Raw genomic sequence first — 13962 nt, forward strand, 5'->3', positions numbered from 1 at the left:
TGAGGAAGAAGAAAAAGTGGACAGCAGATTAAAAAGCCTCTGGTTTTTTTTTAAAAGAGAAAATAAATTATTTAATTTTAATTTTAAAACTAAATCTCTAAATTAGATCCAAGCATATCTGTCTGAATAAAACAGCCATTGCTGATACTTTTTTAAATAAAATACCTGTCTGACATTGTTTTCTATTAAATCCCACACAATTTACTCTAACTATGCTTTTTAATCCAGGTTAAAAATATTTCTTTTCTCATGCACATATGCATTAAACCTGCACTGTATCTTTGAACTTATTTAGACTTGCTTGTTTTTAATCACTTTGAGTTATTTTATATGATGTTATATGTTATGATTTTTTTTATTATTGCTATTATTTGTGAACACCCTTTTAATTGTCTTAATTTGTTCTTAAGTGTCCTTAAAGTTAAAGGAATATGTATTAATATAAGTGTGACGGCAGCTGACAGTCAGAGTGAGTCATGTCTATGTCTGAGCAGGCGATCCTGTGTGAATGAGTTTGACACATTCTTCGATACAAAAAGACACTGATCAGACATCACATCTGCTCGTCCATCGTTCTTAGATAAGAAAAAAATTAAAAGAGACAAAAACAATGGCAACAACTTGATTTTGAGATGATAAAATAATGCTTCTACAAAAATTATCTATTTAATTTCTGAATAATATTCTTCTGTTGTTTCTTGTATTTAACTGGAGGAGTGTAGCCATGATGCACTTATTCAACCTGATAATTAAAATGCTCTCAGCTGTCAATGCTCATCTTCAGGTTATCCTCTATGTAATCGGTCACCGTTACAATATTCTGCTAATAAAACTAGAAACTTTGCATGTTTACATGAAAAGTGCACAACCCCCCACATGTGAGATGTCCTTATGGCTTTCCTCTGTAAGCTGGTCCATACTCACAGTGTAACATGCAACAAATCATTGTCTTGCATAACAATGAGTGAGCACAATATGGTTCTGTACGTGTGTGTTTGTGCATGGATCTTTGCGTGCACAGGCCAATTGTGTATGCCAATGGTGACGTTTCAGGCTCATCAGTTGTACCCAGTTTCCATGGTAACATCTTTCTGTGAGAGCACAGATGTAGGAGCGAGGGGGGGAAAGGAGTTGTGACTATTATGGTGCTGGAAAAAGGAAGAGCCCAGGATGACGGGAGGGAAACGGTGTGAACTGTAGACTGAGACAGAGAAACAGTTGCATGTGTTGTAGCCTGGGGGGAAGCAAGTGTCATATAATGAGATTCGGGTCGCCATGACCACTTACGTGAAACTATTATGTATCTAGTGGATGTAATATGTATATAAAAATAAAGTGTTCAGAAAAGCAGCACAATAAGGCATGTGCACCAACTTCTCTTGGATTTTTCTGCTTTGAGTGAGAGACTCAGAGTGAGTCAACAGGAATTTCTAGTACAGTTTAGTTTCCATGGTGACAGCAGGGAGGGAAATGGCCTCTTCAAACAGAGGGGAAACGCCAGCTTGAAGCCTTGTCGTTTCTCTGTTTTCTGTCTGAATCATTATTTAGACAAGTGGCAAACCTTAGAAACCCACAAATGAGCCCCTAAGTTGCATTTAACTCACATATGTTCCTTTTCTTTTCCCTTTTGACAAAGAAAAGAAATTGACAATAACAATGACAATTTTTTTTAGTGATGCATTTCTGTGAAGATCTGTTAGCTTAATTTTATTAGACAATCTCACAGGCATCCGGTGCTCTGTAATCTGAAATTGTCCTCTTTTTGCTGCCTCTCAAGTGGAAGCACTTTACACCCCAGAAGGACATTTTCATGGATATTCTGGTGCCTTTTGAGAGGTTGTGTGAATGTCTCTGAAACCACTTCTAAATGCAGCTGTTGCAGTAGCCTAGGCAGCTTTCGATGTGGCAGTTCTGACCCTCCATCCCCCCCGGTCTAATGCACCACTTAGTGTCCTCATGAATTCCCCTCAGCATCCCCAGAGTTATAATTTTCCCTTCAAGTACAGCTGTGGTGTTGGCAGAGCATCAAAATAAGAAACATGGAGCCGAATATTGTGGCGTTACTGTTTTATTAGAATACGGCATGTGAATAGCTGCACATCGTAGTGTAACCTAATAAATATAAAGTAATCCACCAAATTTACTGTAGCGTACATTGATGAGAAATGTATAAAAGACAGATACAAAGAGATATACTTTAACTCAGTTTTCTAAAATGCTTTATTTAGAGCAACTACATCATGACATTCAACCGAGCTTGATTTCTCCTCACTTTTCCACGTGTTCCTGTGCTTTGATAGTGATTGTCCAGACTCAACACACTCACACTGTTGGCAGAGTTTTGAGGTCTTAGTGTCCTGCGATTACTCTCATGTGATCTTAATTTGGCACATGTACTGTCTACTGCATGTCTTCACAAACACTGACAGCCTATGAAAGCTGCCTCAGTGGTTGAAATTCAAACCACGTAACCTATTTGAGATACTCTCTCGATAATTTGGATATGACTGACACAAGGTGTGTGTGTTCCTGTTTCTATATGCGAAGGTGCTACCACGAAGCTTCCTTAACAGGTGGTTCTTCATTTCTGTGGATTTTCATAATTAAAATGAAACTATTAAAGAACTTTTGAATTTTATAAACATATATGTGTACAATTGGGAATTAAACTAATTATTAAATGACTAAAATGATTATATTTTTATCGATTTATTCTATCAGAAGATTTTCTAAATTAAATAAAATGAGTAAAAATTTGCAGCAGGGTTCCCAAAAAAATGAACATTTAGTCCAGTGTGATGGATGTTAGTTAAGAGCAATGTTGGTCAGCCCAGCTGTTTTTAAAAGCTCTCCAGATCATTTGAAAGATTCAACATACCTGGGCTTCCATTAACCACAGAGAGTGAAGAGAGCTTTGGAAAAGTAAATAATGCATTCGTTTTAGTGGTATTTTTCTTACAGTAACTAAAACGTAAATCGCATCCATTATATTGATAATGGCATGTGATGTGCCTCAGATAATTTCTTGCATTGCAAACACAGTGAACTTTGAAAAAAATGCAAGTCAGTGTTCAGTGTTATTGTTTCCAGAAGTGAAAAACTACTTATGAATCTTCATCAAAGCTCGTCTTTATCTGTAAAGTTTACTTCTAACTCTTCTGACAGAATAGGAACTGTTTCGATAGGCTGCAGTGGTCAAGACATTTTTCCTGCCATCCCCAGTCGGTGTATGACCATCATCACAGTTTGTTCTCAGACTACTAAAATGTCTACTTATTGATATCACATATCTGAACCATCACTTTTTCAAAGGGATCAAACTAATGAACACATGTAAGCAAAGGCAACGCCAGCTAAGGAAAAGGCTTTGCTGGTCTCCAGCAACGTCATCGTCCTACATCAGTCCCCTCTGAAACAGTATGATTGTATAGTGATGACTTCTCTACATTTTTACACTTTTAAAATAGTCATTATTGTTTCATCTGGCACTGATGTCTGACTCACTGGTATTTAAAACATGGAATAACACACCATCGATATGTCTCATGAGTCATATTACATAGCTAGTTTGCTGTTGTTAATTGCTTTTTGTACACAAAATCTCTATTCTATCTCAGATCAGAGAAAATTGCTTTGCTAAAATGACTATAGCCTAGTATAAATGCAGATGAGTAAGAGTAAACATCACTTGAAATGGGAATAGGTCGTTCCCTGCACGCTAAAAATACAGTAATACTTTTAAAAACTTTTTTAATGAAGAAAATCAAACAAAACAAACACACACACACACACACACACACACACACACACAAAAAAAAAAACCATTGTGCCAAAACTGAGTATGTGTTAACAAAAATAAAAGATAGGGTCAAACATTTTCTTCCTTTTGTTTGTCCTAATTTAAATTTGGCACAATGTTTTTTAACGTTAAACTTTTGGCATTATTATCATTAGAGCATGAAACTCGTTTGGAAAGCATGAACCTAGCATGAAGCATTAAATATTGCCCTACAGATACACACAATTTTAAATGCACATAGCAGTTATTGACCCTTAAACTTTTGATCTCTATGTGCTGCAGGATGATGCTTTTAGTGTTGTTTTTGCTTCTGCTTTAAGCAGAAGTTGCCAAAATGTTCATTCTGGCTAAAATGTTTGTGGAACTCATTGCTTCCTTGCCAAACCTTCTACATTTAATACAATGTTTGTGCTAAAGTCCTTTTGCCCATTTGCGTTCTTGTATCTGTAACACAATCAGAGCAATGGTTTGTTATACACGGTTTCATTTCTTTTCCAGCCTCTAAGCGTTTGGGGGTTTCACAGTGAGTTGAGCGACTGGATCAGTAAGAGCAGCATGGGGAAAATCCAGCCCTTCAGAAATATTGTGAAATCATATTTTGGGTCAAAGGCATCACAATCACAACCATTTGTACCTTTTTTTTTGTTTGTTTGTTTACAGTCCTTCAAAGCTTTGTTAAGCCATCTGACAGCAGTATTATGGTTGAAGCACTAAAACTGAATGGTGGCAAGACCATTACACTCACATTCACTTAGGTTGGTCTTCTTATGGTGTCCAAGATTAGATTGCCAAAAACCAAAGCTAGAGAAAGTATGGATGCATGGAGGTAAGGAGAGTTTATATCTCCACACTTTCTCTTTGTCTTTCTTACAGATCCTTCTTTTAATTTCTTCTGATCACTTGTTGGTTAGAAGCTCACCAGGGCGTAGACCATGCTACAGCAATAAATAGAATAACATCATTGGGATTTTAGTAGTAGCAAATGTAGAAAACTTTTTCTTTTTTTTTTGCTTTTTATGAGACAGTTGTGAACTCGTATTTACCTGTAGAGATAATAGAAGAACGAGACCAAATAAAAACCCATCTTGCACCAGGATTCCTTCTGACAGTAATTGAGAATGTCGGCATTCATCACACTGACAGGATCATACATCACCTCTGATCCATCAGCTGGCCGATGAAAAAACCTGAAAAAGCAGAAGGCTTGGCTTACTCGCTTGTCGGCCCAACACATGCTAGTCAGACATCTGTTATGGGACCATACCTCCACAGATGGTAGAAGAGCAGTGGGATATTTAGGCCAAGTGTGACCCACTCTCCAGCACACATGAACATCAGGCAAAAGAGCCCATGGATGGAGTACTCCGGCACCACCAACTATTCAGGACAGACACAGAGACTCTGCTAAATATGGGCTTTTTACACAAATAAAAACTAAAATATTTAAGTAATTAAGCTGCAACAAGTTCTTGGAAAACACGCTTTGTTGTGTGATGCGATGGAACTACGGTGTAGGAAACCAAAATCACACTGCGAGGCAAACACCTTCACATAGAAAGTGTTAATGTTACTCACGACTAGCTGCTGTTACGAGGGCAAAAATAGTTTTAAACACACGGAGACAGCTTTCTGCGGGTTTATAGAAGTCCTTGGAGCTCCTATATCACCAGAACTTTACAAGCTAGCATTGCTTCCAGCCCTACGAAGTAATATAGACTTTTCTCTTCCTTGTGTCCATTATGAGTGGCACAAAACAAGCAGTGTGACATATTATCACCATATAGAAGAGCTTGAAGTTTAGTGACAACTAGATAACAAACAAACAACAAAAAACAAAATGAGGCCACAATACCAGAATGTTGAGCTAAAGCAAGAACATTAAAAATGTATGTTTGAGTCATGATTGCTTTAAGTTTTGTTTTAAAGATAAATAATTTTGCATTCAAGTAGCCATTTTAGTAAATATGACTACTATCAGTCTTACTATATGATAGTAAGAATGATTCTTGAAAATGATCCTGTCTTCACAAGATACAAAGAGACATAGTTGAAGCTTTAAAAGGAGCTTTGTTAAGCATTTGAGTGGCACATATATCACATGCGTTCATTCAGCTTCTAAACTCCAACCTGGTGCTAGTAGAAGTCAAAGTATCGTCCCTGTTCTTGCATCTTTCCACTGGCTCCCAAATAAACATGAAAATGATCTTAAAGTTCTTTGTGTGTTTTTATAGCTTTAAATGAGTGCATTTCTAATCCCATTTTCTTTTACTCAACCCCAGACCTCTTGAACCCTCTGAAAATCTTTTAGCTGTTTCCTGCCTGAGTTTAGTTAATAAGGGAGATTGTGGTGTGGCTTTTATTTGCATTTACCACTCTTAATGTTTTCAGACACTCTGCATTTTCTTGTTTGTATCCTTCACCTATGTTTGTGTTTTAAATCTGTTTTTTTTTATATATAATTTAGACACTGCGATAGACTGGCATCCTGTCCAAGGTGTCTACTTGGCCCTGTCTCGCCTACTAACTGCTGGGATGGGCTCCAGCTTCCCTATGACCCTTGAATCGGAATAAGCGGTATAGAAAACAAATGATTGAATATAAAATTTATATTCTATAACAACAGAGGGACATACTGGAAGTGCTTTAAGTCTTCTTGGGCTGGTTTTCAGTCACAATTTCTGACCATGTGGGGGGAAATATGTACCTGAGAGCAGCTTAATTGGAAATACAATTCTAGTGACATACACTTATGTCTTCCTTCTATTTTTTCTACTTAATAAAATAAGCAAACACAAGGATTTAGGCCATCTAAGTCAAGTTAAGTGTATACATATGAGTAATGTGCCTCCAACTGCATTATCTAGATGGGTTAGCCCAGTTTTGAGAACTTCAATTTTTTATGGTTTTAGTCAGACATTTTTAATACAGTTACAATTAAATATATATAACATATAATGTCATGTCCCTATTCATCATTTTAGAATAAAAATAAATAAATAAATATAATAAAACAATCAAACAAGCAATCAGTAACAAATATATGAAGTCAAGCCTAAGATTGATGAATAGGCTTCATTCTAATAAATATTTTAACTAACAAAACAAAAAACAGAACAAACAAACAAAAAAAAACAAAACTGCAGGTTACGGTACGAACCAAGTGAAATTAGTAAAAATGTTTTTACTGCTTAAATACTGTATATCAGCAAAAATAGTTTCCTTACTCTCCATCCTTAACTATAACTTTTGTTTTGATTTATTTATTGATCTTTAGCCTTTTTCAGGCTCCTAATGCAACTATGCATCAGTCTGAGTCGTTTGAGCTCTCAGAAATACTAAGGTGTGTCTTCCCTGAAAGCCTTGACATGTTAGAATAATAATAAATAAAAGAAGTGTAGTCATAAAACCTAGAATATGTCTCCATTACTGTGTCTGTAGAGCTGTGATGGTAGGTTGCTGGGACAGGCTACATGTGAATCAGTGTGCGTCATGGTGCTCACAATAGTTAGAGAGACAAATGGTCATGGCTGTCTGAAGCCCCTCGGCTTTAGTCATTCACCACCACAAGGTGAAAAACAGCTATTACTCACTCTGCGAAGCAGGTTGCAGATCCTTTCGATGTTGAGAATCCTTTCCCTCTGTAGAGTGGAAATAAGGAAAGTCTAGTCAACACTCTGCCACATCTGTGCCATAACCATACAAACTATCTCAAGAGAGAAACATTACAAGCTCCTTGTTTTGTAGAAAATTGATTTTGAAAGCATTTCATTCGATTTTTTAACACATTTTAGACTCAATTTGAAGGAAAGATATTTTTTTTGTTATATATCAGTGTTATGAGGAAAGTAGAGATGTTCATGTTTTTGTGGCTCAGAAACTTAAAATCAAAAGAAAAGCAGCAACATGTGAAGATGTGTGATGTTTTTTTTCTTGTACAGGAGGTCCGTGTCTCCTGTGAGCCATAACACAGGGTTCAGATATGAGCTCTGAAATGAGAACCATCCATCGTTTACAGCATCAATAAACCAGGAGGCAGTTAGTCCTTATGGTGGTGCTTTACTTGGTTGTCCATTGATTAGCCAGCATGACAAATGAGATGTTTTTCTCATTCACTTAGATTGTTTTCTTTCCATCACTGGCTTAGAGAGCAGGAACCAAAACCAATAATCAATAATCTACTCATTAACAGATACAACCTACATAACCTGTACTTATTTATTTTATTGTGTGTGTGTGTGTGTGTGTGTGTGTGTGTGTGTGTGTGTGTGTGTGTGTGTGTGTGTGTGTGTGTGTGTGTGTGTGTGTGTGTGTGTAAAACAAAGACACATTGATGCAGCATTGGTGCACATGAAGAAAAAATCCTCACTATTGGTGAAACATCAGCACCCTCCTACCTCTTATGTGACACTGAAGCATCTGTCTCAGTTACCGTTTGAAGCTCCCATGGAGTCTAGAGTCGTGCAGCTTTTGTATATTTGCAGTCATTAACTGAACACCCCATGATGACCATGGGGTCAATTTAGCTTTGAATCTTGAGCGCTACATCAGCTATAACCGATCAGCTCTTCAGCCTGCTAACTTTGCTTTGTGGGTCACATCATCAACAATACTGAGACTCAAAATTAACTTCAGTGCTCGACATGAGAACTAACTCACTACTGTATGTTAATGAGTTGCTATTGCACCTTTAAATTGTTGTGTTGCTCAGGTTTTATTGCCTTTCGCCTCTCTAAGGTATCCTGATTTGTGTGGGGTCATGCAGTTCACTGTGAGCACTTGTAATAATTTCATAAAAGAGATGTTTCATAAAAAGTAAAAAGTGATAAAATAATTGGTGTCAGTGGAAAATAACTGATTCTCCCTATACATTTTCTAAAATAAACAAAAGAAATATTCAAATCAGCATTTTTTTTCCCAAGTAAATGGATTATACTGCTGCCAATCAATCTACCAATAAATCTGCCAATCGCAGCGTTTACTGGCGCTTCCCTTTGGGACTGTTATTAATAGCTGGGAAGACTAAACTGTTTAGTAATCAGCTTTGGACTCTTCACTGTTGTCTTTCTGTAATTTCTCTTTTCCTCACAAATGTTTGCCACTTTGGTCTTTTCTGTACACAACAGCAGCTGAGTGAGCGCACATTTCTCTCGGCTAACATCAGCTGTTTATTTTCAAAGGCTGCTTCCATGTTGCTCCTCTGCTGTTTGTCCAGTTTATTGATTTAAGACTGGATGTGTTGCATTCTGGCTGATCCAGTTCCATTTGTACATGTGTGACATGTTGACAGCAGTTTAGACAACTTGTTCAGGGAGTTATCTTACAGTGCAAAGTAATCTAATCCAATACAGTAGCCTTGACAACAACACAAAGCTTGGAATGCTCAAAAATTGGTGGTACTTTGTTAGAAATTGATTTTTATTTTACAGGTGGTGCAGTCATTGTGTCCACTTCCTGTGGCTGGCATGCCTCCACACTCCCACAGTCTGTTCTCACAGTTTCCTCTCCCACTCCTCAGCACTCCCTCAGTTCAGATGAAGGTTCACATGATTGCTAGAACATTCCCTATCTTGTGAAAAAGATATTCACGGCTGCTGTTAACTTGCTAAACGATAGCCCTCTTTCTCCCGCGTCAGACTAAGAAGAAGGTGTTCATACATTAATCACAGGCAGACAAGAAGACAGAAATGCCTGCGTAACGTTCATTAATTACACTTTCAGATTTTTCCCCTTGGAGAACAGATTGAATTTCCAAGTGTGACTCGAGGTTTGTTCTTGTTATAGTGAGTTGAAGTATTTACAGTATCTCATTGTATAAACAGAAGCTTCATTTAAATGGATCTCTTCAACTGATTAAACCAACAAGCCGATGTCTTTGTAGAGGTTTGATTGCTTTAATCTGCATACAAATGAGTGCTCGGGAAAATGCTGTCTGGGTGCAACTAGATGCTACCACACAGGAGCTCGGATCAGAGGCAATTAATAGAAGTTGTGCAAATATTTAATGTTAAAAAATGAATGTAAAATTCCAAATGATTTTAACTTGCATTAGATGATAACTGCCTGATAGATTTTTTAAATTTAATGTTGGATTTTTTAATAATTACTCAGAATTTAAAGGCAAATATAAGATTTTTGAAGTGAAGCCCTGAAAACTACAAAGCTGTCAGTCTTTGTTTGTAGACCTATTCCATTTGAAAGTGAAAGTAGGGATTCCTCGGTGTGCACTTGAGGGTTTAATGATTTCTGAAAGAAGTGAAACAGCTGGCTTCTTACCGCTCGGGTGGGATTGCTCTGATCGATGGGGTTTTTGAAGTCTGTGCGGAGTTCATCAAACGCAATGATCTGAAACATAACAGACTTGTGTGAGAACCTTAATTTTGTTACCATCAGGAAACCACTATATACACAAACTTTCTTTTTAATTCAATCTTTCCACCTTGAAAACCTGTAAGAATTGTCTTGTTTCAGATGGCAGGGCAGTGTTATTGAAGGCTTCCACTTCCTACATCCTGCACAGCTGCAGCCACATTGTTCATATTGCTTGAGCACACATAGTGATTTCATGGTGTAAATGCAGTGAGAATATCTCTGTTGCCCTTTACACTGCTCCCTAATACCTAATGCTTTAGCCTACAAGTTAGCTGAATGTTATTAGATCATTAAATCTGGTAATATTTTAGAAACTGGCTGTTAAATGTTCATGGACACAGAGACTGTGTTCTTATCTAAATGCCTTAAAGCAATCAATACACATCATAAGTTATGAGTTATGACAAGTTATGAAGTGTACAATTCAAAATGCTTAATAATTAAAACTCAGGTTACAACTGGTAAGTTTATTTTTAAAATGATTGTGGTACACTTGATGGCTGTGTAAAGAACTGAAGCAGCTGCAGAGAAAATAATGAATTTGAGTAAATGCATTACAGCAGCTCCCTGTATGGTGAATGGTAATTCCTGTGGCTATCTCACTAATGAATGGCTCCATAAAAAACTGATCATTCTCAGTGGGAAGGCAACCTGCTGTGCTTATCATTATCATTGAAGAGCAATAACAAAGAGGTATTATTTGCAGATAAGTGGTTATCAACAACAACTGATTACATAAAAAGAAAACATGTTTTTTATATATAAACAGTCCTGTTAATTTAGCATCCGTTCAGCTCTCCCTCTGTTCACACTGTTGTAAACAGATGCAGTTTCCATGGCGACATGGTGAGTCCCTCAGCAGGCACCATGGTTACTCTAGCAGTGAAAAAATGTTCTGATTGGTGGAGAGCCACATACAGTTGGGGTGCTGCACCCGTGGGTGGATGCAGACTGGGGGGAAGGGGTGAACGAATCCCTAGTTTGATAAGCATTTCAATCACATGGTTGAGGGCTGAGCCAGACGCACGCTTCTCGCCATCTCTTTCACATACAGACACACCGAATGACTCATATGTAGTCTCACCCACTTAGTCAATTGGTACGTTAGTCATTTCAAGTCTTATATTCATAATGTTCTGTTATGTGTTCAACATTATTCCTCTCTCCGTGCAGCGAATGGTAAAGGTGAGGTATCAAAGCTTTGCTGTTTGTTGAATCTTTGCTTGTGTATCTGGCAAACAGAATGCTCAGGTCTCCAGTGATGTCTGTGCAAATTCCACTAAAAAACAGGCAGCAACTCACAGTCTAGCAGCAGGACATACTTTGTTTGAGGAACTGTTTTTTGTCAAGTCTGGTTGGCTGCTTTTATGTGGAGGGATGAAGCCAGATGGATTCTGTCTTTTTGTTGAGTGTAAAGGGGTCAGATGAGCTCCACTTAATTATACCAGAACCACCAAGTAACCAGGTCACCATGTGGGTGAAAAAAAGCAATAGATGACCCATGCATCCCCTAGAAAAATCATTATGTAGTCTTTAACATTTCCACAGCCAGGTAATCTAAATTTAAGTGCACAAGCTATCATTTATTGACTTTTAAGAGGTCACTTGAGTAGTCCAACTACAATACACTTTAAAATTCAGTGGACACGTTTGTTCATTGCATTACTTCTAGAAAACCTGAGTGAGGTGCATGTTGCTGTTGGTGTTGTACAGCTGCATGTAGGTGGATGTGATTGTCTGCTTGTGTGGGATGATGGAGAGTGGATGCTCACAGTGCAAACATGTACCCATTTCAGTTGCATTGTGTGCAGTGGTTTCAATTTGCAAAGTGCTACTCACCTGCCATATGACAATGAAGATGAGACCAGCGCACAGTACCAAGGTAAGCATGTAGCAGAAGGCCGCGAAGGTGAACGCCATGGCTGCGTCAGCCAGCCTGATGACCAGATGTGTGGAGACAGAAGAGGAAAACTTCCTCTCTGCTCTCTGCCACTCTTCCTTTCTGGTCTCCTTTCCCCTTCTTCTGTTACTGAAGTGGAGGTTATTGTTTGTTTCCCCCCCTCAGATGCAAGCTGAGTCTATATCACTCAGGTAGGTAAAGCACTCAGTTTTTAGAAACAATCAATAATCAGCTCAAGCTGTGGCTTCGCTGTTTCCACTCTGTCTTTGTCTCCTTTTGTGAAGCTGACAGCAGGACGGCTGCTTTCTCACTGCGGTTTAGGAAGCACTTAAATATCTGTTCGCAGCCACAGTTGTTTGCTGTTGGCCTGGTGCTCCTCTTTTTTTAAAATGTCTCCCCCCACCTTGTAGTTTATCTTCAGACGAAACCTACACACTTATTTATTTTTTCTCAGGGTAAAGTGCCTGATGGACACGCTGACAACAGAAGCACAGGATTCTTGTTGATATTAAGCGCAGTAAAAAAGAAAAGAAAAAAAATATTGTCTGTGATGATTATGGCTTGTGATAGTTCACTAAGTTTTATGGCTTACAGTTCATCTGTTGCTCTGAATCAAAAACACCACAAATGACATGTACTTCTACGTCATATTAAACACGTCGGTAAACAAACACAATTCACAGGTTAGCTGTGAGTTTTTATTTCCAGAGACAATCTCAGTTCATTTTGATTTGTAAACTCTTAAGAAATTATTGGTTTCTTATCTGAACTTTAAGGTATTGCTTTGCAAACTAAACATTTATACTGTGACAAAGCAAAATGCTGGTTACCCTGGTGATTTAGCTAAATAATGAATAAAAATCAGTATGAGGCAATATGGATAGTAATCAGTCTTAGATAAAAAGATTATTTACATCACAGATTAGAGAACAACGCTGATAATAGTTTAAGTTAGCAAGAATCACTATCTTAATATCGAGTAGAGAATACCTGTGTCTGGTGGGAGACGTGTCTGTCTCTGAACAGTCCACTTTTTCCTCGTCTCTGTCAATTTGGGTCGGCACCATGTCAGGATTGTCTGCTCTGTATCTGTGTCTCAGACGCATCCCTCAGATTCCTCCAAGAACCTTAAGATTAGTCTTCTCCAAAATGCAAGGTTAGTGATTTAATTCTGGTGGGGGAGAATAAAAAAGGGGGGTGAGGAGATAGTTTTACTAGAGCCCTGCGGAGAGTCTACATGTTGACACGCAGTTATGTTGATTTTGAAAACACTCCTGTTGTTAAGTGAGAAATTTCCACAGCCCTCAGGAGTCATATGTTAATGATTCAAGCTTGCTATCATTTCCCCCCTTCCTGTTTGGCTTTAATTTCTACCTATAAGTCCCCCTTCCTTTGATTCCGTCCAGAGGTGTTGAATGTTTCCTGAGTCTGTTGTCTCTGCCTGTCTCTCCCTCTAGTTCTCAGACTGAGAGAAATATTTCTATCACGGTAGATGTTATAATGGTCAACCAATAGCATTGCGCCCCCTCTCTTATTTTCTCTCTCCTTTCTCTCCTCCTCCTCTATGTCTGTCTCTCTCTCTCTCTCTCTCTCTCTCTTTCTCTCGCTCTCTCGCTTGCATTTATACATTACCATAATCGCTTGTTCCCCAGAGACTGATGAGGGGGCAGGGCAGGCTGCAAATGTCTGCATCCCTCTCCCTCCTCATCAGAGGCTTTTACCACAGCTTTCAATCATCCCTCATTCTCTGAAATGTAAGAGGTTGTTGCTTCCAGTTACTTGTCATTTCATGCCCCCGCACCATTAACAGTTTCTAAAATTGCTCTGTTTGATTGTTTGATTGTCTTTTTTTCTCTTCTCAGATTTGTTTTGAACAGATTTTGGTAACCACTGA

At 38.1% G+C, this 13962-nt stretch overlaps 1 protein-coding gene across 1 annotated transcript; it reads right to left on the bottom strand.

The window, feature by feature from the left end:
• Positions 1 to 3816: 3816 nt before the first annotated feature.
• Positions 3817 to 13574, bottom strand: cnih2 (cornichon family AMPA receptor auxiliary protein 2). Its single transcript, XM_042009254.1, has 6 exons — positions 12008 to 13574; positions 10073 to 10141; positions 7390 to 7437; positions 5064 to 5176; positions 4843 to 4986; positions 3817 to 4734 (listed from the first exon to the last, which is right to left on the bottom strand). The coding sequence occupies exons 1-6, from the start codon at positions 12086 to 12088 to the stop codon at positions 4707 to 4709; spliced, it is 483 nt and encodes a 160-aa protein (XP_041865188.1). The 5' UTR covers positions 12089 to 13574; the 3' UTR covers positions 3817 to 4706.
• Between the last annotated feature and the right edge of the window lie 388 nt (positions 13575 to 13962).

This window comes from Melanotaenia boesemani, chromosome 15 (genome assembly GCF_017639745.1).
Source record: "Melanotaenia boesemani isolate fMelBoe1 chromosome 15, fMelBoe1.pri, whole genome shotgun sequence".
Taxonomy (NCBI): domain Eukaryota; kingdom Metazoa; phylum Chordata; class Actinopteri; order Atheriniformes; family Melanotaeniidae; genus Melanotaenia; species Melanotaenia boesemani.

Excerpts from the sequence above, each read along its gene's own strand:
- cnih2 (XM_042009254.1), bottom strand. The coding sequence starts at position 12,088 with ATGGCGTTCACCTTCGCGGCCTTCTGCTACATGCTTACCTTGGTACTG. Across the intron at positions 4,987-5,063 it reads CTCTTCTACCATCTGTGGAG|GTTTTTTCATCGGCCAGCTG; the intron begins GTATGGTCCCAT and ends CTGCTTTTTCAG. Across the intron at positions 4,735-4,842 it reads TTCTTCTATTATCTCTACAG|CATGGTCTACGCCCTGGTGA; the intron begins GTAAATACGAGT and ends TTATTGCTGTAG.